Genomic DNA, 20,359 nt, shown 5'->3' on the forward strand with positions numbered 1-20,359 from the left:
AACCCAGGACACAAATTTAGGTTACTCCGAATTCCATGTTCCAATATGGAAGTCGTTTCATGATTTCACAGTACAAAGAAAGACATAGATCAAGGCGAGATTAAAATACATTGGTTGTGCGCACCACAGAGAGGCAGCCACAGCAAGACGGGGGAAGCCTGCTATTGGCCCGAGATGTTATCTGATGGTGTTCTTAGCTTTAGAGTTGCAGAAACTAGCAGTCTGCCAAGTTAACAACTTTCAAAGGTTTTTATCTATTAGTTTCAGGATATTTTGACAAAGATAGGAAGGAATGGCTATTTGAAGCTAAAGCTAGCTCAAGATAAAGTGATTTGGGGCCTGTGTACCGTCTCTGTAGGTACAGCTGCTTTCAGTTCTCACAGTGGGTATGGGTTTCCCAAGCCAGCCGGTCTTCCAGCTGGTGCCCTTGCCCTGGATGTTCAGAACCCAAAGATATACTCCTCCCATCCGGATTTAGGCTGTATTCTTTCTTGAAGATTAGTCATGTTTTCTAACCACCAGGAAACGCTGGCCCAACCCTTGGGTCCAGCACACAGAAGTGTTTCTGTTCTGACCCTGCCTCTGGGTGAGGTGTTTACTATTAGCTTGGTCCTGAGACTATAATCCCAGGAAACTGCTACTTCCTCCTGGCACACAACGATGCCCTCTGACAGGTCCAGTTGGTGCAGGTTCTACTGAAGGCTCTCCTGTGCTGAAAATGAAGAGCCTCCTCCTTGGTCACTGTGGGCCTGGTATCTGCTGGAAGGTGAGTAGGGGATGGGGGCCACGCGAAGCCTTGAGGTGTTGTGGAGAGTCACTCAGGTTTCAGACTCTCTGAGCTCGTGCGTCCCCGTGTCTCTGCTCTGGTTCCTTGCCTTTCAGAGAACTCATCAACTTCTATCTAAAGTCCAGAAAGGAAGTGAGGTGGGTCCCACAGCCCCTGGTGTCTTAGAGTTTCTTCTCAGGGACCTTTGGCTGGGGTATGAATTTCTCTGTGGTGTCTACTCCAACTAGGAAAGGAACCCCATGCTTACCGGAACAGTTGGACACCTCTGTCCAGCTCCTGTCCATGGAGACCCAGGAACCCTAGCACCAGGCTCAGAGCTCTCTGCCTCTGTCTCCAGCCTCCTCCTTAGAGGTTGAAAGTTGGAGTCCCCAGTCCTGGCTTCCAGCTGAGCTGAGCACAGATCTGTCTATGGAACTGAGACAGGAGGGTGAGGAAAAGACTCCAGAAAAATCCTAAGAGCACAAAGTAGTTTGCTGAAGGAAGGAATCAGGTGTATCTTAGTGAATCAGGTGTACCGCTAGGTGCACCCGAGTTCTAACCCCAGCAGTTGGGGGGGGGGACCATTTGGTAAAGTGCAGGAAGTAGGGATACCTGGTTGTCACACATACACCTTCCCTGGGGAGAAAGGACTGAAATGGAGTGAGCACCTCCAGAGATGAGGTCACTCCCACATTCCGGGCTCTTTTAGGGACTCAAGTAAGGGGTGCTTGGAAAGGGCTTAACACAGAGAAAAGCACCCCAACAGGACCTTATGTCTTTCTCACTGCCCCCCCCCCGTTTATTTCTTTCGTTTTTCTGAAACAGGGTTTCCCTGTATAGCCCACACTATACTGGAGCTAGCTCTGTAGACAAGATTAGCCTCAAATTCCGATCTGCCTGCCTCTGCCTCCCGAGGTGTGTACCAATTCTTACCCACAGGATTAGTACCACAAAAGGGGCTGTTACTGATCTTGGGGTCCAGGAAGGGAAGCCAGCCCTCCTGGAACATGCCCAGAGATCTGACCTGCTTGAATGGGAGTCCCTGGCTGTGCTTTGGTCTGGGTCCGGGTCAGAGCCGGGGTAGGGAGAGAGCTGTGATGGGGACAGGGGTATTTCCATGTCTGGCACAGCCTCCACCCCGCTGACTGTCCTTCCTCAGCCACGTGAAGTCACATTCAGCAACCTGCCCTTCCTTTCTTTCTCCTCAAGCACACTCACGCCCTTTCCTTTCCGCCCTGCAGGGTGGGGTCAGGGGGCCTGCAGTGCGGGTGAGCCCTAGAAGTGTGGAGATTAGAGAGCAGGGTTCCTGAGTTCTGCATCCCTCTGGTTCATCTGCCTGCTTCTTCACCATGGCTGGAGGCTGGAGTTTATCCCGCGCATACTTGCACACACTCGCGCACACTCGCACACACTCACACACACTCAATTTTAAAATTAATCTACTAATCTAATGTGTTGGGTGTTTTACCCGTGTACACATCTGTGCACCATGTACACACCCGGAGCCACAGGAGGTCAGAAGAGAGTACTGGGTCTCCTGGAACTGGAGTTACAGACAGTTGTGAACCACCGTGTGGGTGCTGGAAATCGAACCCAGGACCTCTGGAAGAGCAGCCAGTGCTCTAAACCATTGAGCCATCTCTCCATCACACTTGTTTAAGAAAGCAAAAGTTATTAACTTACCAAAGCAGACTTGGCAGCACATGCCTGTCATCCCAGAGCTTTGAAAGGAGGCAAGAGGATCAAGCTCATCCTTGGCCACCTAGTGAATTTTTTAAAAATATTTATTTATTTATTATGTATACAATATTCTGTCCGTGTATATGCCTGCAGGCCAGAAGAGGGCACCAGACCTCATTACAGATGGTTGTGAGCCACCATGGTTGCTGGGAATTGAACTCAGGACCTTTGGAAGAGCAGGCAATGCTCTTAACCTCTGAGCCATCTCTCCAGCCCCCACCTAGTGAATTTGAGCACCAATCACAACTTACTAAATGAATGCCACGCAAATGACTTATAGCGATGACCTCACCCCTCCTCCTAACAACCCTTAGGGCAGAGGTTCTCAGCCTGTGGGTCAAAAGTCCTATGACCTTCCTTAGGAGTTCCTAAGACCATGGGAGGAAAACACAAATATTTATATTATGATTCATAACCATAGTAAGATTGTAGGCATGGAGTGGTAGTGAAAATAATTCTATGGTTGGGAGTCACCACAACATGAGGAGCTGTACTAAAGGGCCGCAGTGCCAGGAAGGCTGAGAATCGCTGAGCTGGGGGGGGGGGGGGTGTTAGCGCTTCTGTTCCTTGTGGATTCTACCCCACACCTTTTGTGGATTCTACCCCACACCTTTTGTGGATTCTACCCCACACCTTTTGTGGATTCTACCCCACACCTTTTGTGGATTCTACCCCACACCTTTTGTGTGTATTTACAAGCATGGCAATTGTGTCAAAGCGGGAGGTAGCAAAAGAAAGTAGGGGAAAAGAAAGGGAAGGTGGGATGTGGTAAAGTGCTGTGTAGAGCAAGCCAGGGGACTAGAACTTGGGGGACTAGAACTTAGTCCTCACAACCCACACGGAAAAAAAAAAGTCCTAGGTGTTGAGGTCCTTGTTCTGCAGCAAGGAAGGAGGCAGAGACAGCTGGATCCCTGAGGCTGTCTGGCCAGCCTCACTCACACAGGGCAGAGTTTCTCTCTGTGTTTCTCCTAACAAGAAGACGTCTGCAGAGCGGTGGAGGTCAGCCCCTGGCTCCACACTGACACCAACACACGCACTCACGGGCACGCACTCACGGGCACGCACTCACGGGCACGCACTCACGGGCACGCACTCACGGGCACGCACTCACGGGCACGCACTCACGGGCAGAGACACTCACAAGCCGTATGTGCGATTCAGCTTTTTTTTTTTTTTTTTTAAATATTTATTTATTTATTATACAATATTATGTCAGTGTATATGCCTGCAGGCCAGAAGAGGGCACCAGATCCCATTACAGATGGTTGTGAGCCACCATGTGGTTGCTGGGAATTGAACTCAGGACCTTTGGAAGAGCAGTCAGTGCTCTTAACCTCTGAGCCATCTCTCCAGCCCAGCTTTTTTTTTTTTTTAAAGATTTATTTATTTATTATGCATACAACATTCTGCCTCCATGTATGCCCACATGCCAGAGGAGGGCGCCAGATCTCATTATAGATGGTTGTGAGCCACCACGTGGTTGCTGGGAATTGAACTCATGACCTCTGGAAGAGCAGCCAGTGCTCTTAACCTCTGAGCCATCTCTCCAGCCCGCGATTCAGTTTTAAACATCTTAAAGGCCTGGAACCAGAGAGATGGCTTATCAGTTGCTGCTCTAGCAGAGGGTTCCTTTCCCAGCCTTGTGATGGCTCAGCCACCTCTCTCAGGGTCCAAGCAATCCAGTGCCTTCTGACATCTGAGGGCACCAGCCACGCATATGGTGCACAAATATACATGCAAGCAAAACACCCATACACTAAAGGAAATAAAATCTTAAAAGAAACGAAAACCACCTTTAAATTAAAAATTAAAAAAATAATAATAATCTGAGCCGGCAGTGGTGATGCACACCTTTAATCCCAGCACTAGGGAGGCAGAGACAGGTGGATTTCTGTGAGTTCGAGGCCAGCCTGGCTCCAAGGCTACACAGAGAAACTCTGTCTCGGAAAAAAAAATCTGGTATGGCTTAGCAGTTAAGAGCACTAACTGCTCTTTCAGAGAACCTAGGTTCACTTCTCACCCGGCAGCTCACAACTATCTGTAACTTCAAATCCAAGGGATCCAATGTCCTCCTCTGGCCTCTGTGGGCACCAAGCACACAAGTGATATACAGACAAACATGCAGGCAAAACATCCATATGTATAAAATAAAATTTAAAAACTAAAAAAAAAACCTTATAAATTTTAATTTACTGTATGTGTGCATGCCTGCTTGTCTGTATGTAAATCGAGTGTGTGCTGGTGCCCTCAGAGGCCAGGAGAGGGCATCAGAACCCTTGGGATTTCCTGCCTTAGCTGCTTCAGCAGCTGAGCCGACAGGCTGTGCCACCACACTCATTCTGAAATAAACTGGAGGTCTGAACCAACACTGGCTCCTGAGTCATGTTGAAACCTGTCACCTCCGGCATGACTCTGAGACCTGGGCGTTCACAGGCATGCTACCCTAAAGAACAAAAATATCTTGTTTTCTCTTTCTTCTTTTGCTACTTTTTTTTTTTTGCTACATTTTATTTATTTATGGGGGAGGGGAGGCACAGAATGCTGCAGTGCACAGGTGGCGGCCAGAGGACAACCTGCAAGAGTGGCGTCTCTCCTCCTTCCATGAGGGTCCTAGGGATCAATCTCAGGTCATCAGGCTTGGTGGCAATCGCCTTTACCTTCTGAGTCATCTCTCCAGCCCTGAACTTTCTTCTGAAACGGTGATATTCTGATTTTGTGATGGGCCGAGCTGTCTACGTCATATTAGTAAATTATAATGCATGCGGATGCCACGAGCCTCTTGAACTCAATATCCATGGCTACTGTAATGTGTGCGCCTCCTCAGGGTTCTTAAAACTTTAATCAGTGATACGGGCAAAGGCTATCTCCTGCCCTTGGCCGTGCTCTGTAGGTTTCTTCTTTGTTCGTGTCCTATTCAGCACAGTTCTATTGCTGTGAAAAGACAGTGACCACGGCAACTCTTACATTTAATTGGGTGCTTGATTCCATTTTCATCATGGCAGGGGGTATGTCTGCCCGCAGTAGCTGAGAGCTGGCGGGGGTGGGGAGGGGTGCAGGAGGGAAGGGGGATGAAGGAAACTGATGTTCTGTTGCCCAGGCTGCCCTTGAACTTGATCTACTGTATCCACTCCCCTAGCCACGTGGGTAGCTTTGCTTCCCTTCCCACGTCCTTTTCACTCCTTAAGTCTCCAAGATTCTCCAGCACACCTGTAGCTATTCACCGCCCTTGCTGGGTGATATTCCACAGGGTAAATGTTTCATAATATTAAAAAAAAAAAAAATACCGTGCCTGGCAGTGGTGTTACACACCTCCGGAGGCAGAGGGAGGTGGATCTCAGTTCAAGGCCAGCCTGCTCGGCTGTTGGTGAGTGAGTTCCAAGACAGCCAGGGCTACACAGGCAAGTCTTGTCTCAAAACGCCAAACCAGACCAAACAAAACCTTCTGCTCTCCCATTGCCAGATATCTGGACTATTTCCACGTTTGTATTTAAACGGTGCTACTGTAAACATCACTGGGTACATCTGCAGGGACTTCTAGGTACCCACGGTGTGAAATGGAAATTTTTACTATGTTGTTTTCCAAAGTGATTACACAACAAAGCTCTTCAAACTTGCTCTCTATACTTAGGTGTCCTGCAACGTCCCAGCCACCCTTTCCCAGCAAGCCACGCTCTTAGAGCACTATGGACGGGCAGGCCGTGTCTGTGTTTATTTTACCAGTCTCCTAACAGGCTCCTTAGGTGGCTTCTGTGCGTGTGTACATATGTGCATGTTCACGCGTGTGTGGAAGTCAAAGGTGAGTCTCCAATGTTGTTCTCTCATGGACCTTGAAGACCCAGATAGGGTAAACCAGACAGAGGGATCTCCCTGTCTTTACATCCCCAGAGTAATCTCAGAGCTGGGACTACAGACACATGACCGCAACAGGTGGTGGTGCATGCCTCTAATCCCAGAGCTGGGACTACGGACACATGACCGCAACAGGTGGTGGTGCACGCCTCTAATCCCAGCACTCGGAAGGAGAAGCAGGTAGATCCTTGTGAGTGTGAGGCCATCCTGGTCTACAGAGTGAGTTCTAGGACAGCTAGGGCTACACAGTGAGACTCTGTCTTGAAAAAACAAACCCAAACAGCAACAAAAACAAACGTACAACATCATGTCTGGCTTAACCATCTCATCAGCCCTCAGTCGCTTTCTTTCTTTCTTTCTTTCTTTCTTTTTTTGTTTTTGGAGCCTGTCCTGGAACTAGCTCTTGTAGACCAGGCTGGCCTTGAACTCACAGAGATCCACCTGCCTCTGCCTCCCGAGTGCTGGGATTAAAGGCTTGCACCACCACCGGCTAGCCTTTTTTTTTTAATTTAAATTTTATTTTATGTGTATGGGTGCTTTGCCTGCATATACGTCTGCGTACCACAAATATGTGTAGTGTCCATGGAGGCCAGAAGAGAGGGTCAGATTCCCTAGGACTGTGCTGGGAATGGACCCCAGATCCTCTAGAAGAGTAGCCAGCATTTTTTAAGTGCTGAGCCAACTCTCCAGTCCCGTGATGCTTCCTTTTAGATGCATAAAATAATACAATGAGCCAGGCGATGGTGGCGCATGCCTTTAATCCCAGCACTCGGGAGGCAGAGGCAGGCAGATCTCTGTGAGTTCGAGGCCAGCCTGGTCTACAAGAGCTAGTTCCAAAGCTACAGAGAAACACTGTCTTGAAAAACCAATAATAATAATAATACTACAATGAATAGGTGGGTAGGATGAAGAGAGTTGAGCCAAGGTCACCCTAGCCAGCCTGGAAGTCACTATGTCTACTAGGTTGGCCTCGAACTTCCAACAGCCTTCTGCTCTCCTTTTATCTTCTAAGTGCGGCTTAGAGGCCTGCATCACTAGGCTCAGCTGAAGCTATATTTTGAGACAGTCTTTCCATTTTCCAGCCGTATTGAATTAAAGTAATGTATCAGGTTTCCCAGGGAGTTACTACTGAATCTCAAGGTGGAAGAGCCCAGGGAGTTATTGGCCAGAGTTCGAGTCCAGTGATCTCTGCGTCTCAGTCTCCCTATCTGAGGTCTTGGTTGGTGTCCACACGGAGGGAGAGAAATCAGATGGGATGGGAGGCTTTTGGAGAGCGTCCTTCCTCTCTGGTACCTCCCTGAGGCGGGGCCACCCACAGCCGGAGGCTCCGCCCTCCCGGCTGCCCCCCCCCCCGGTCTGTGAGCGTCGGCGCTAGGACCCCGCGGGCCGGAGCTGCGGCGGGGCCTGGGCAGCCGGAGCAGCGCGGACCCCGGTTCTCGGCTCCCGGCGCCATGTGAGGGGGTTCGGGGGCCGCGGGGGGCCTGGCGCTCCCCGGCGGAGGTGAGCGGGCGCTGCGCGGGGTGGGCAGCGGGGCGGGGGCTTGTGCCTGCGCCGCGGGGATGGAGAGCCGCTGGAGAGGGGGGGTCCCCGGGGCTCCCCGAGACCCACTTTCCTTGCTAACCGCGCCCCGAGATCTAAAGGCTTGCGGGGTTCACTGGGCCTCCCGCTTTGGAGATGGGGGACCCTGCCGCGGTCCCGCTCCCCTCTCCTACGGAGCAGGGGTCAGGGTGCCCGACCCCGGGTTGCAACAGCCGAAGAGGGGGCGCGGGACTGAGCCTCCCACGCTGCACTTGGGGGTACCCTGCTCTCGGCACCCGGAGAAACCAAGCCCCAGACCGAGCTCAGGGTGCGGCCTCACCCGCAGCTCAGCGCTCAGCCTCCGCGCGTCCAGCCCCGCGACTGAGTACGGGCTCAGGGGTGCCACCTCCCAGCAGGGTCAGCCGCTCCCCATCAGGCTCGTCCGCTCCGTGCCGAGCTGGACGTCTGGCGCTCTCCGGTACTGGAGGAGGACCCCGCGGGAGGCCCTTTCAGGCTCCGCCCTGTAAACAAACGCGTCTAAGGTTCCCTCTGCCTGCTCCGGTGGCCTGCAAGGCACGTTGACGCCCTGATCCCTCAGTCTCCTCATCTGTGAAATGGGGAGCAAGAGCACCCACCAGCCGCGTTGCTAGGATTCTGTAGGCGGGCGATGGGGCATGTTCCGTAATATAGGGGTGGCCCCTGGCTTGGGATCAAGGGGAGGAGGATTGTTTCTGGGACAGGCTGGTGCAGGGGCGGGCATTGAACCCTAAGGCTAAGGACATCTGATAGAGCACTTTCAAGCCTTGGGCACCCTTTATCACATCTACGTGAATCCTTCCAGTCACCCCAGGAGTTACCAGTTCTTATTCCCATTTCGCAGATGAGGAAACTGAGGCTCAGAGAGGTCACATGGCTTGCTCGAGGCCCCCCAGCCAGTAAGTGTGGACCCGACATTCGCACTGGCACCTGACATGCTGTCTTGACTATGGCCTTCTCAGAGCAGGACCGTGACGGGGCTGACCAGGGGGACCATGGTCCTGGCTGAGGGCACTGCTCAGGCAAAGGTGGGAAAGTGGGGCGTGGGCCTGGCACCTGGAGTGCTCCAGGTGTCTGGAGAAGGGGCATGCGCAGGACAGGGTAGTAAGACCGAGGTCTCTCTGGGAGCTGCAGCCAGACCCGGGAGCACTTTGAATGCTGGAGATGGCAGGGCTGATGGGGCGACTCCAGAGATTCTGGGTTCTGCACGCCTGTCTGTCTTTTGATGTAACGGTTTTAGTTCAAGGACAAGCCGCGCCTCCCTTCCGATGAGCCTCGGTTTCCTGGAGTGCCCAGTGGGGACCGATGGGAGTCTGGGGTCTCCATGATTGGAGGTGCAGGGACGGCCCAAGAGAACCCCGAAGTCTGGGGAGAGCAGTGGGGGACGCCACGGGATGGGGCCGGGCCCGGCGATGGGAGGGGCCAGGTTTGACCAATCAGGAGCGGGGTGAGTGTGTGGCGCTCTGGCCTGAGGATTCCAGCTATTCCTGGTGTGGGAGTAAACAGCTGCTAGGTCAGGGGGCGGAGATAGGACGGGAACGAGAGGCCCCCAGGGGAGCTCTCTGAAGCGGGGATCCCCTCCGAGGATCCAGGCCTTTTTCTTCCTTTTTACACCATCATTAGATTTGCCTGTTGGGCTGTAGCTGTCGGAGTGGACTGGATCCGAATACTTATAGCCTGCTTATAGGTGGGGAAAGGGAAGTGTAGAAGGGTTAGGCCCAGCGGTGGGGGGAGAGGCACATGCTGGTCCGGGGCAGGCAGGCCTGTGTACGGCTGCAATTGTAGCCACCCCTCAGCTGAGACACCACTGGACTTCTGAGAATCGTGGCTGTGCCCCTGACCCCCAAGATCACACTGGCCGATGACTGAATTCATCGAGTCATATCGTTCAGAGGTCTGTGAGGTGGCGCTTGGGGTGAATCGACGACCTAGGAAACATGAACCAACTCAGCATGAACTATGAGTGGGAACCAGGACAACATGGGTGCAGTCCTGAGCCTTTAAGTTTGGGGCATGTAGGAGAACTGTTGGGTAAGACCTGTGATCCAGCCGCATCTAGGGAGGGCCTCTGGCCATAACCCTTTCTGGTGGCTTGCAGGTGTGACCCCACCACCTTGCCCCCCGGGCCACCTGCAGGACGCTGGCCCCTACCCCTCAGCAGACGCCGGAGAGAGATGAGTAGCAACAAAGTAAGTCCCCTTCATTTCTTATCCCAGTCTGAGCTGCTCACAACCTTCAGTGGGAGGGGCTCTCCCGATCTGAGCCGCTGGCAGCCTTCAATGGAAGGCGCTCCAACCCACACAGGAGGCCTGGGTTCAAACTCCACTTCAGCCACTGAGCCATTGATCTTTGAAGGTCTTGCTTCTTTTTGGGCCCAGTGTCCTCTCTGATGTCCTAAGCTTGACTCGTCTGTGGGAAATTACTGTGTGAAGGTGTCTGTGGATGCCGTGCAGAACACAGGATAGGGAGGTGAGCAGGGGCCTTGGGAATGAATGGCCATGTTCAAAATCAGAGCACCTGAGTTCCCCATCATGTGTTCATGTTTCCTGAACACCTGCTATGTGTTTGACACCCCCCCCCCATACCTTTATCTGGGCTCCATGGCATAACGTGAGATTTGAAAGCGGGGCATGTGCTTGTAGCATTCTAAGTTTAGGAGAAAGATAACTCAGTCCTTTGACAGAGATGGTTTAATACAGAGAATTATCAATGGCAATGGGGCATGGAGCAACAGGGAATGGAACTCTTAATCCCAGCACTCAGGAAGCCAAGGCAGGTGAATCTCTGCAAGTTCCAGGCCAGCCTGGTCTACAGAATGAATTCCAGTACAGCCTGGCCTAAATAGAGAGACCTGTCTCAAAGAACAAACAAACAAGAAGAAATGTGGGGATCTCTGACTTGTCATGGTTAGACTTAGAAAAAAATTGTGTGTGTGTGTGTGTGTGTGTGTGTGTGTGTGTGAGACAGGGTCTTGAATATCCCAGGCTGGCCTCGCTATGTAGTCTAGGAATTCCTTCCTGGTCCTCCAGCCTCCACCTCCCCAGTGCTGGGACTTCAGGCTTGTTTATGTAATACTGAGATTGAAAACCAGGGCTTGGGCACTCTAGTTGAGCACTGTCAACTGACTCCCCCCCCCCATCCTAGCTGCCAGACGGGGGGCTTTTGGTGATGCCAAAATGCTAAGCATTCAGTGGGACCTACACTCTGAAACTTGAGGTTTGGTTTGTTATGCTACCCCTGGTGATACTGGGTGGGGCTGAGGCCTACAGCTTCCAAAGAGCCCCTCCTGCTGAGAGGAACGTGCTCTGCTGTGCAGTGCTGCCGGGCTGGGACGCTACTGAGCTGGGACAAGGCTGAGCTGACTGCCTGGATTAAATGCCTTTTCTCCCTTCTGATATTTCCTAGTTACAGTGGGTTGATCAGGACGCAATCTGATTGTTAGATCCAGGACCAGCTGGAGACAGGGCTGCAGTCCGCCCACCACATGGCCCTGTGGGGACAGGTGATGGCTTCTGGGGCCTGCCGGTGGCTGAGTGCCCTGGAGGAGCTGAACTTAATAACGTGTGGTCCAGTGGGAACTAAAGGTCTTTAGGGGTCCTGCCCATACTGCCTTTAATCTTATCAGCTCCCTCTACTAGGGCATCCTAAAATGCTTTGGCAGGGAAAACACCTAAACAGAGCCGGGATCCATTTTCACCAAGCAGGCAAAATAGGTGAGCATAGAGTGAGAGGTGACATGTTACTTTGTATTTATGCTGGCTTGCTTCCGGGGTCTCCTGAGGAGACAGATCCAAGGGTGTGAGCACAAGTTCCTCATATAGGATGCTTTAGTAACTGGATATAACCTTCACAACATACGAGGTTTATCATCTCTAGATAACTTACACTGCCTAACTCGGTGTGTGTAGCAAAACTGCTGGTGTAGGGCACCTGCTTGTCATCCCGGCCCTGAGGAGCTGGAGGATCAATAGAGCAAAGCCAGCCTTGGTTACATAGTGAATCGGAGGTGGCATTGGCTATGTGAGACGACTTCTAAAAAAAAAAATCACAAAGAAGGGACTAATAACAAGATAGGAAGCCTATGTGTGTATGTATGTTCAGTACCGGTCCAGTCATCCTAGGCCTGACTACACGGTTGGCTGTGGTGTGTTGAATCTGCGTTCCTGAAGGTGTGTGAGGCCAGCCGTACCCTGACAGCTTATGGAGAGTTACTGTCACTGGAAGGTCTGGATCCTTTGGGTGTCGCTCTCCCCACCTGTGTCACCCACATCTAGTTCAGGCCAGAAACACGTTTTTCCCAGGCTAGCATCAGACCTGCAGCAACCCTCAGGCCTCAGCCTCCAAAGCACTGGGAAGTGTGCAGCACCATGCTGGGTGCTCTTCCTGGGCTCCTTCTGCAGGCCTCCCCCAGGGGCCTGGGAACAGGCTGATGCAGCCTTGGTACTCAGAGCTACAGGCCTAGGTTGAAGGGGTAGCAGTCTGCAGGCGACAAGACTGGACTGGATAGTTCAGAGGTAGAGGAACTGTCTCGGCTGCATGAGTCCCTAGGTTCCATCCTAGGACTCGGGGTAGAGGGAATAAGAAGGAATGTGATTGGTGGATGCCAGAAGGAAGTGGTACCTGAACTCATCTGGTCTGGTATGAAGGGCGGCACAGTGTTGTGTGTGTGAGCCTGAACCCTCAATGGCCTCTTCCTTCTCCAGGAGCAGCGGTCAGCAGTGTTTGTGGTCCTCTTTGCTCTCATCACCATCCTCATCCTCTACAGCTCCAACAGTGCCAACGAGGTCTTCCACTACGGCTCCCTGAGGGGCCGCATGCGTCGGCCCATCAACCTCAAGAAGTGGAGTTTCTCCAACGCCTACTTTCCTATCCTGGGAAACAAGGTAGAGCAGATTCTGTGGGGAGATCTGTGGCTGCTGATACGGCTCACCCCCCAACTCTTCTCTCCCATACCCCTCTGCCTCCTAGGGAAGAGGATGGGTGAGAGTCATGAGTCATGGCCCTTTGCTTGGGGTGGGATCTTGGACAAGTGTTCGGCAATGAACCTCAGTTCTCATCAGGGTCCTGACTTTAGTGTTAAAAAGTTTGTTGTTGAGCAGTGGTGGTGCATGCTTTTAATCGGGAGGCAGAGGCAGGTGGATCTTTGCAAGTTTGAGGGTAGTCTTGTCTACAAAGCAAGTTCCAGGATAGCTGGGACTGTTACACAGAGAAACCCTGTCTTGAAAAAAAAAGTTTATTGTCGGGTCCATGCTGGTGGCTCATAGAGAAAGAACGTGCTGCCAAGCCTGATGATCTGTGTTAGATCCATCTCTGGAATCCACATAGTGGAAGGAAAGAACCAATACCTGCAAGTTGCCTCTGACCTCCACACATGTGGGAGTGTGTTGTGGGATGTCACCCCCGCGCACACATGCACATACACGCGTTAATTAAAAAAAAACAAAACTATATCTTCTGTTGTCTCTGTAGTCAGACTCCCAGTTTCGTGGATCCCTGGGGACACACCCCGATAAGCTTGGGAGGAGACCCCTGAGGCTCTGGAGAACACAAAGCAGAAACAATAATGGCTGCCCGGTGCTATTATCTCCCTAGAAGTGATCAAGGCTCAGGATGTGAATCACCTGGCCACTTGGGAGGGAGAGATTTGTCCAGCCCCTGCTAAATTGCAACTAGATCCAAAGGTCAAGTGACTGGGGTCTAGTGGTGGGTTTCCAGCACTCTTGCCTCTATGGATCTGGTTGAGTACCTCTCTTTGCCTTGGGGTATCTATGGAATTCATGTATTCAGACTCTCTTCCCTTGCTGATTTCCTTCAGAGCCTTTGTTATCCAGAGCAGGTCCCTGGGCTTTGGACGCACCCTCCCCGGAAGGGACCCATAGTTGGGGTTAAGAGGAATGGGAGAGTGGATGGGGAGAGAAAGGGACAGTGTGGGTGGCTTGAAGGGAAAGGAGTCTGAGCCTGGCTTGTCATGTCCCCGGCCTGATGGTGGGAAAACTAGTTAGGGGAGTGTGTATCTGGGTTGGAGCTTGTTGAAGGCTATGGAAAATGGCCTGGTGCATTTGAGGTTGAGGAGGCGTCCTTTTAGGGAGCCCAGCCACACAGCTGAATTCCAGCCAGCCTCCGTCTTCTGTTTCTCAATGTGCTGCTATATTTCTGTCTCAAGTTTTTGTACTTGCTCTTCCTCTGGCCTGGAACATCTTTCCCTAAGTGGCAACTTACTCTTCAGGTGTGATTCTGACTGGTTTTTTGTTTGCTTGTTTGTTTGTTTGATTGCTTTTTTTTTTTTTTTGGATTTTTCAAGACAGGGTTTCTCCATAGCTTTTTGGTTCTTGTCCTGGAATAGACCAGGCTAGCCTCGAACTCACAGAGATCCGCCTGCCTCTGCCTCCCAAGTGCTGGGATTAAAGGCTGTTTGATTGTTTTTTGTTTTGTTTTTAGAAACAGGGTTTCTCTGTGTAGCCCTGGCTGTCCTGAAACTTGCTCTGTAGACCAGGCTGGCCTCGAACTCAGAAATCTGCCTGCCTCTGCCTCCCGAGTGCTGGGATTAAAGGTGTGCACCACCATGGCCTGGCTCGAAAGACTGTTCTAAAGAAACCTCTATCTCTCTGTTTCTGATCACCTCCTTCCATGTTTTTCCCTAGTGTGTATTATGCTGTCTGTCTCCCGAACTCAGTGTCTTCCTTTTGTTGTTGTTGTTTTGTGTAAGCCTATATTAATTATATAATGGGTTTCTTACGACATTTTCATGCATGTATACGATGTATTTTGGTCATCTTCCTTCTCTTCTCCCAGCTCTAAGCACTGCCCCAGCATCTCTAAACTGCCTGTAGAGACTCTGGGAGTGATGCTCGAGATGGCAAACATATTGAGGGAGAGGACCTGCTGTCTTTTGTTTCTCTGTCCCCAGCTGGTTTGGAACATCCACAGAACTAGGCTGAATGTGCTCTGAAGGTCACGAGGGTTCCCAGCTCCCGCAGGCCAGGCTGTTACACTGAGCAGAGCCCCATTGACAGCGTCCCTCTCCTTGCCCCACAGACGCTGCCCTCCCGGTGCAACCAGTGCGTGATTGTAACCAGCTCCAGCCATCTGCTGGGCACCAAACTGGGCCCTGAGATTGAGCGGGCCGAGTGTACCATCCGCATGAATGATGCTCCCACCACTGGCTACTCGGCCGACGTCGGAAACAAAACCACCTTCCGCATAGTGGCCCATTCCAGTGTGTTCCGTGTGCTGAGGAAGCCCCAGGAATTCGTCAACCGAACCCCTGAGACGGTGTTCATCTTCTGGGGCCCCCCAAACAAGATGCAGAAGCCACAGGGCAGCACCCTGCGAGTTATCCAGCGGGCAGGCCTTGCGTTCCCTAACATGGAGGCCTACGCCGTCTCTCCCGCCCGCATGCAGCAGTTTGACGACCTCTTCCGGGGTGAGACGGGCAAGGACAGGTACCAGCCTCCCACCTGCCCGCTGCAGTCATCTCTGGCCTGATATTCCCAGCATGCACTATATTGAGGGTGTGGCCACTTTGTGCCGTCCTCAGGGTTCCCCGGCTCTCCTCAGCTGTTAACCGGGGTCATCTTCACAGCATTCACCGTGGCCTCCCCCACCTGTCTGCCGCCACTCCCTACCCCCACCCCTGCTTCTTCCCAGTATGCTGTACTCCAAGAGATCAGGTGCTCCCAGGATGCTCTGCGCTGTGGCAGAGGTGTTTCTAGCATCTTTCTAGGTACTCTGCATAGTACGGCTCCTAGAGTCTAGATTGTTCCCAGCATGCCTTGCTATAAGCACACAGTTCCTTAGAAGAGATAGTTCCTTAGAAGAGAGCATGCTGGGAGCACCTATCTTTCCCAACATGCTCCTCTCCAATTAATCTCCCTAGAAACCTAGTCAGTCCCCTCCTATATAAATACAGTATGGGCCATGTGTGATCTAGAATACTACAGTAGCTGTGGCAAAAAAGCTAACGATAATAGCAGTGGGTGCATCTAACTTCAGTGTTATTTAAAGTAATACGCTTAACATACAGCTTCTATACATATATTATTATTTTTTTAAATCTATTTATTTATTATGTATACAGTATTCTCAGTATTCTGTCTGCATGTATGCCTGCAGGTCAGAAGAGGGTACCAGATCTCATTATGGATGGTTGTGAGCCACCATGTGGTTGCTGGGAACTGAACTCAGCACCTTTGGAAGGGCAGGCAGTGCTCTTAAACACTGAGCCATCTCTCCAGCTCCCTAATTATTATTTTTTAAAGATTCATGTATCTGAGCCTTTGGCCTGTGTGTATCTGTGCACTGCTTGCGTACCTAGGGCCTGAGCAGGTCCTGAAAGGGTGTTCTGTCTCCTGGAACTGAAGTTACAGGCCGCTGTGAGATACCTTGTGGGTGCTGGGAATTGATCCCAGGTCCTCTGCAGAGCAGTCAGTGCTCTTAACCACTGAGCCATTTTTCCAGTCCAATACCTAAGATTTGTAGCTATTACTAGGGGAACTCCTGCACATCAGGGGCTCCCTCCCAGACCCCGGGTTAGGCACAAACCACACCCAAACACCTGCTTTCACAGAGAGATCCTTTACTAAGCAGGGGAAGAAAAGTTAAAGTGGCTGGCGGCTTTCTGATTCGGGCAGGACCTTGCAGGGGTCATTCTTACGAGGAGAAGAGGAGGTCTGTGTTAGAATGGGCTGGGGTCCCACCTCTGGAGAGAGGAGACAGATGGGTCACATGGGCAAATGTCAGGTTATAAAGGGGAAACCCTGTGATAGGTGAGGTGTTTAGTCTTATTGGGCATGTTAATTAGGTGAGCCAAGGGGTTTCTGATTGCTGGACCCTCAGGAGGAAGAAGTGGCCTTATATGAGACTAGACCTTTGTTTTTTGAGATAGGGTTTCTCTGTGTAGCCCTGGCTGTCCTGGAACTCACTTCATAGACCAGGCTGGCCTTGAACTCACAGAGATCTGCCTGCCTCTGCCTCCCGAGTGCTAGGCTTGTGCCACCACTGCCCAGCTTTTTTTTTTTTTTAGATCCCCCTGCCCTCCCTTCCCCCAATAGATATCATTTGGTAGAGTTTGCTGGTAAAACTGTCTGGGCCTGTAGAGCCTCTTTGTAGAAGATGTTTGATTTTTTTTTTTTAGTTTTTAGTTCTAGGGGTGGAACTCAGGGCCCAAATCTTGCTGAGCACACATTCTCTTACTAAAGCTGCATCCCCAGCCCAGGAGTTACTGGATTAATTTTCTTTAATATTATATTATAGAATGTTTGGGCAACCTCTTTCATCTTGGGGAGTTGGCCCATTTCTCATATAAGTGAGACTTGTGTCTGTAGCTGTTTGTGGATTCTCCTTAGCATCCCTAAAGAAGAGGGGCCATTTCTTTCATTCCAGTCTTTGGCAGCTTGTGCCATGTGCTGTCTTTGTTTTTTGTTTTGTTTTTGTTTTTGTTACACTTGGTACTGCTGTGCTTTTCTTTAAAATGTTTCAAAGAACCGCTTTCCACCAAATACACGAAAAACATTTTTGACTTAAGTTGTAATTAGGGCTGGAGAGATGATTCAGTGGTTACGAGCACCTGCATTCTTCCAGAGGACCTGAGTTTGGTCCCCAGCACCTGCACCAGGACCCATTGCTCACAGCCCCCCAGAGCCCTAGTTCCAGGTGATCTGCTGCCCTCTGCTGGTCCCAAAGAGCCCTGCATTCATATGGTGATGTTTGTGAGTTTGAAGCCAGCCAGGGCTACACAGAGAGAAACCTTACTCAAAACAAACAAAACAGTGTGTGTATGTGTGTCTGTGTGATGTAATCAACTTCAAAACACTATGAATGACATAGTCTATACTCTGCTTTTCATGCTACCTTTGGACACATACCAACTGCTTACCTAGCCACATGTAGCTGGTGGCTGCTGTAGCCCCAGGGTACGAGCCCATACCTTTATACCTTGCTCTGTGGTCACCTCAGCATCATTTTCTCGCTAGTGTCCCCATTTTGGTCCCAGCGGAGACACAGCTGCCTGCTAGCATGCTTTATGGTCATGGTTACTCCCAGCCTGCCCTGTTTAATTAGTCTCTAGAGTTCATGGTGTTTCCACTGCGCCCTTCCCCTTCGGCAGCCTTAGTACTCCCACAGCGGGTGATACACAGTGTCTGGATAGACAGTAGGTAGAGCGTCTGGGAACCTCCATGGGGGTTGACCGTTTCTCCTTGCTTGCTCCCCATCCCTGCCTCCATGTCCCTTCATTGAGACTATTCTCTGCCCCCAGGGAAAAATCCCATTCCTGGTTGAGCACGGGCTTTTTTACCATGGTGATTGCGGTGGAGTTGTGTGACCATGTGCACGTGTACGGCATGGTCCCTCCCGACTACTGCAGGTGAGCTCCCCTGGTCAGTACCCCTGAGAACCACACCCAGTTATTGATGGCAGGGTAGAGCTGGGAGGTCTGGAGTCATTGCTGAGGCTACATCTTGAGGGCCTCTGATGGATAAATTCATGCTGTTCTGTAAAGATGGGCTCCTTGGAGCTGCCCCAGGGGCTTCCACTCCAAACCGAGTTTGGGGTTTGTTGTGCTGACTATATGAAAATTCCACGGAGTGCTAGCCACGTCTTAATGAGTACCAACCATGCACCGAGCATCCTTTTTTTCACACACTGCCAGGACACTGTCCTCCCCATTTTATGAGTGCAAATGGAGGAAGGTGTTTAGTGAGGGGACCTAAGGTCTCAGAAACTGTAAGGGGTACCAGGCTTCTGAGCCCACAGTTCTTCACCATTGCCTCATCCCCAGCCCCAGAAAGAAAAATGTTCCTTTTGTTTAAAAGAAGCTTGATGGTGCCACAAATTTAATCCACCATATACCCACTGTATAGATGGAGAAACTGAAGCTTGGGGAAGGACAGAGATTGACGTCACTGGGACTCTAGGATGGGTGAGGGGTGGGACCAGAACAAAGCCCTTACAGGTGCCTGCCTTGTCCCCGGTGCCCCTGACATCCCTGTCTGCTGTGCCCAGCCAGCGGCCCCGCCTGCAGCGCATGCCATACCACTACTATGAGCCCAAGGGGCCCGATGAGTGTGTCACCTACATCCAGAACGAGCACAGCCGTAAGGGCAATCACCACCGCTTCATCACCGAGAAGAGGGTCTTCTCATCCTGGGCCCAGCTCTACGGCATCACCTTCTCTCACCCCTCCTGGACCTAGCCATCCCATCCGTGCAGTCTCGGAGAGATGCAGGCAAAGTGGCTCTGGTTCAACCATTGACCATGGCCATCTTCCAGCCAGTCTGGGCTGACTGGAGTATTTCCCAGCCAATCAAATCAGGGCCTTGATGAGGGTTTTTCCTCCAGCCAAGCAGGGCTGGGGTTATCTCTTGGTCAATCAGGGATTTGGAATTCTGTATGGTTTAATCAGGTGTCAGGGGGTCTTTCTTGTCTAGTCAGGGTCTGAGCATAGTCAATCAGGGTACAGGGGTCTTGCTGAGTTAGTCTGAGGCTTAGGTCATGTCCTTTCCCATAGGCCTTGCATCAGAGCCCCAGGAATCGGCCCCATATCATCCCCTCCTTAGCTGGGACAAAGAGGTCCTGTCCCAAGGATCTGGGGACTTTGTGTTGCCCCACAGTTCTGGAATCAAAGATACTATATGGGGTAGGAGCTGTCAGGAGGCCAGGCCAGAGACTGTGTGGAGTTCTGGAAATGGTAGGGAAGGCTGGGAGGTAGGAGACGGGTCCAGGTCCTGGCTTCTTCCTGAGTGACCTTGGACAAGCCCTCTTCTCTTTCTGGCACACTGTGATGACATCACATTCCTGTGTGCAGACAGAGACCCTTACTCCACTCCAGCTCTCATTGTCACTGGGGGACTCAGCTCCCTGGGGATGGGAGCCTGGGGTGCCCTTCCCCACCTCCTAGAGACGTCAGGGTGTTTTTGTGTAAATGCCCTTATGGTTGAGGAACTCTGAGGAAGTGGGGCAAACACACACCTGTTTTCTCAGCCCCTCTCAGTCTAGCTGCCATTAGCCTGGCTCTCGAAATGCCAGGCGTCTCTTCCTGCCCTGCAGCAGGTGAGTGTTCCCTCTGCCCAAAGGAGCCTTTGGGATGGAGACCGGGTCTCCCAGCCACACCAGGGCAGCCTTTATTTAGAGATGCTGAGGGCTTTGGGGAGAAGTGCCCCCCCAAGTTTGGAATGGGAATAGAGAAAGAAAGGAGCTAGCTGGGTTACCTGGGTTCTGTCCCCTGCTCAAGCACTTTACTAAAGTTGGGCCTGGGTGGGGTGTGTTTAAGGCCCACTCTTACACAGCCTGCAAGCGAAGGCCTTCCCAGCGGAGGCTTTGGAGTGTCTGTGTGCGAGGGTGGGGGCTGGCCAGCTCTTGAGTCCTCGCACTCTGAGGTAATGGGGGTCAGCGACAGCCCCAGAGATCTGGTTTTGTAACGATTTATACAGAAATAAACACACCTAAGCCCCA

At 51.6% G+C, this 20,359-nt stretch overlaps 1 protein-coding gene across 9 annotated transcripts; it reads left to right on the top strand.

Moving 5' to 3' along the window:
- The first annotated feature begins 559 nt into the window (after nt 1–559).
- Nucleotides 560–20,359, top strand: St6galnac6 (ST6 N-acetylgalactosaminide alpha-2,6-sialyltransferase 6). 9 transcript variants are annotated; one of them, XM_041674479.1, is made up of 7 exons: nt 7,735–7,855; nt 8,754–8,808; nt 10,008–10,098; nt 12,613–12,792; nt 14,945–15,351; nt 18,165–18,272; nt 18,915–20,359. In XM_041674479.1, the coding sequence occupies exons 2-7, from the start codon at nt 8,783–8,785 to the stop codon at nt 19,189–19,191; spliced, it is 1,089 nt and encodes a 362-aa protein (XP_041530413.1). In that variant the 5' UTR covers nt 7,735–7,855; nt 8,754–8,782; the 3' UTR covers nt 19,192–20,359. The 9 variants fall into 9 exon arrangements, with proteins under 9 accessions (XP_041530416.1, XP_041530419.1, XP_041530420.1 ...); XM_041674483.1 differs by having other exon boundaries at nt 7,742–7,855; nt 18,911–20,359; XM_041674484.1 differs by having other exon boundaries at nt 7,759–7,855; nt 8,754–8,937.

This window comes from Microtus oregoni, unplaced genomic scaffold (assembly GCF_018167655.1).
Source record: "Microtus oregoni isolate MIOR12 unplaced genomic scaffold, Mior012 000025F_ref0000491, whole genome shotgun sequence".
Classification (NCBI taxonomy): Eukaryota; Metazoa; Chordata; class Mammalia; order Rodentia; family Cricetidae; genus Microtus; species Microtus oregoni.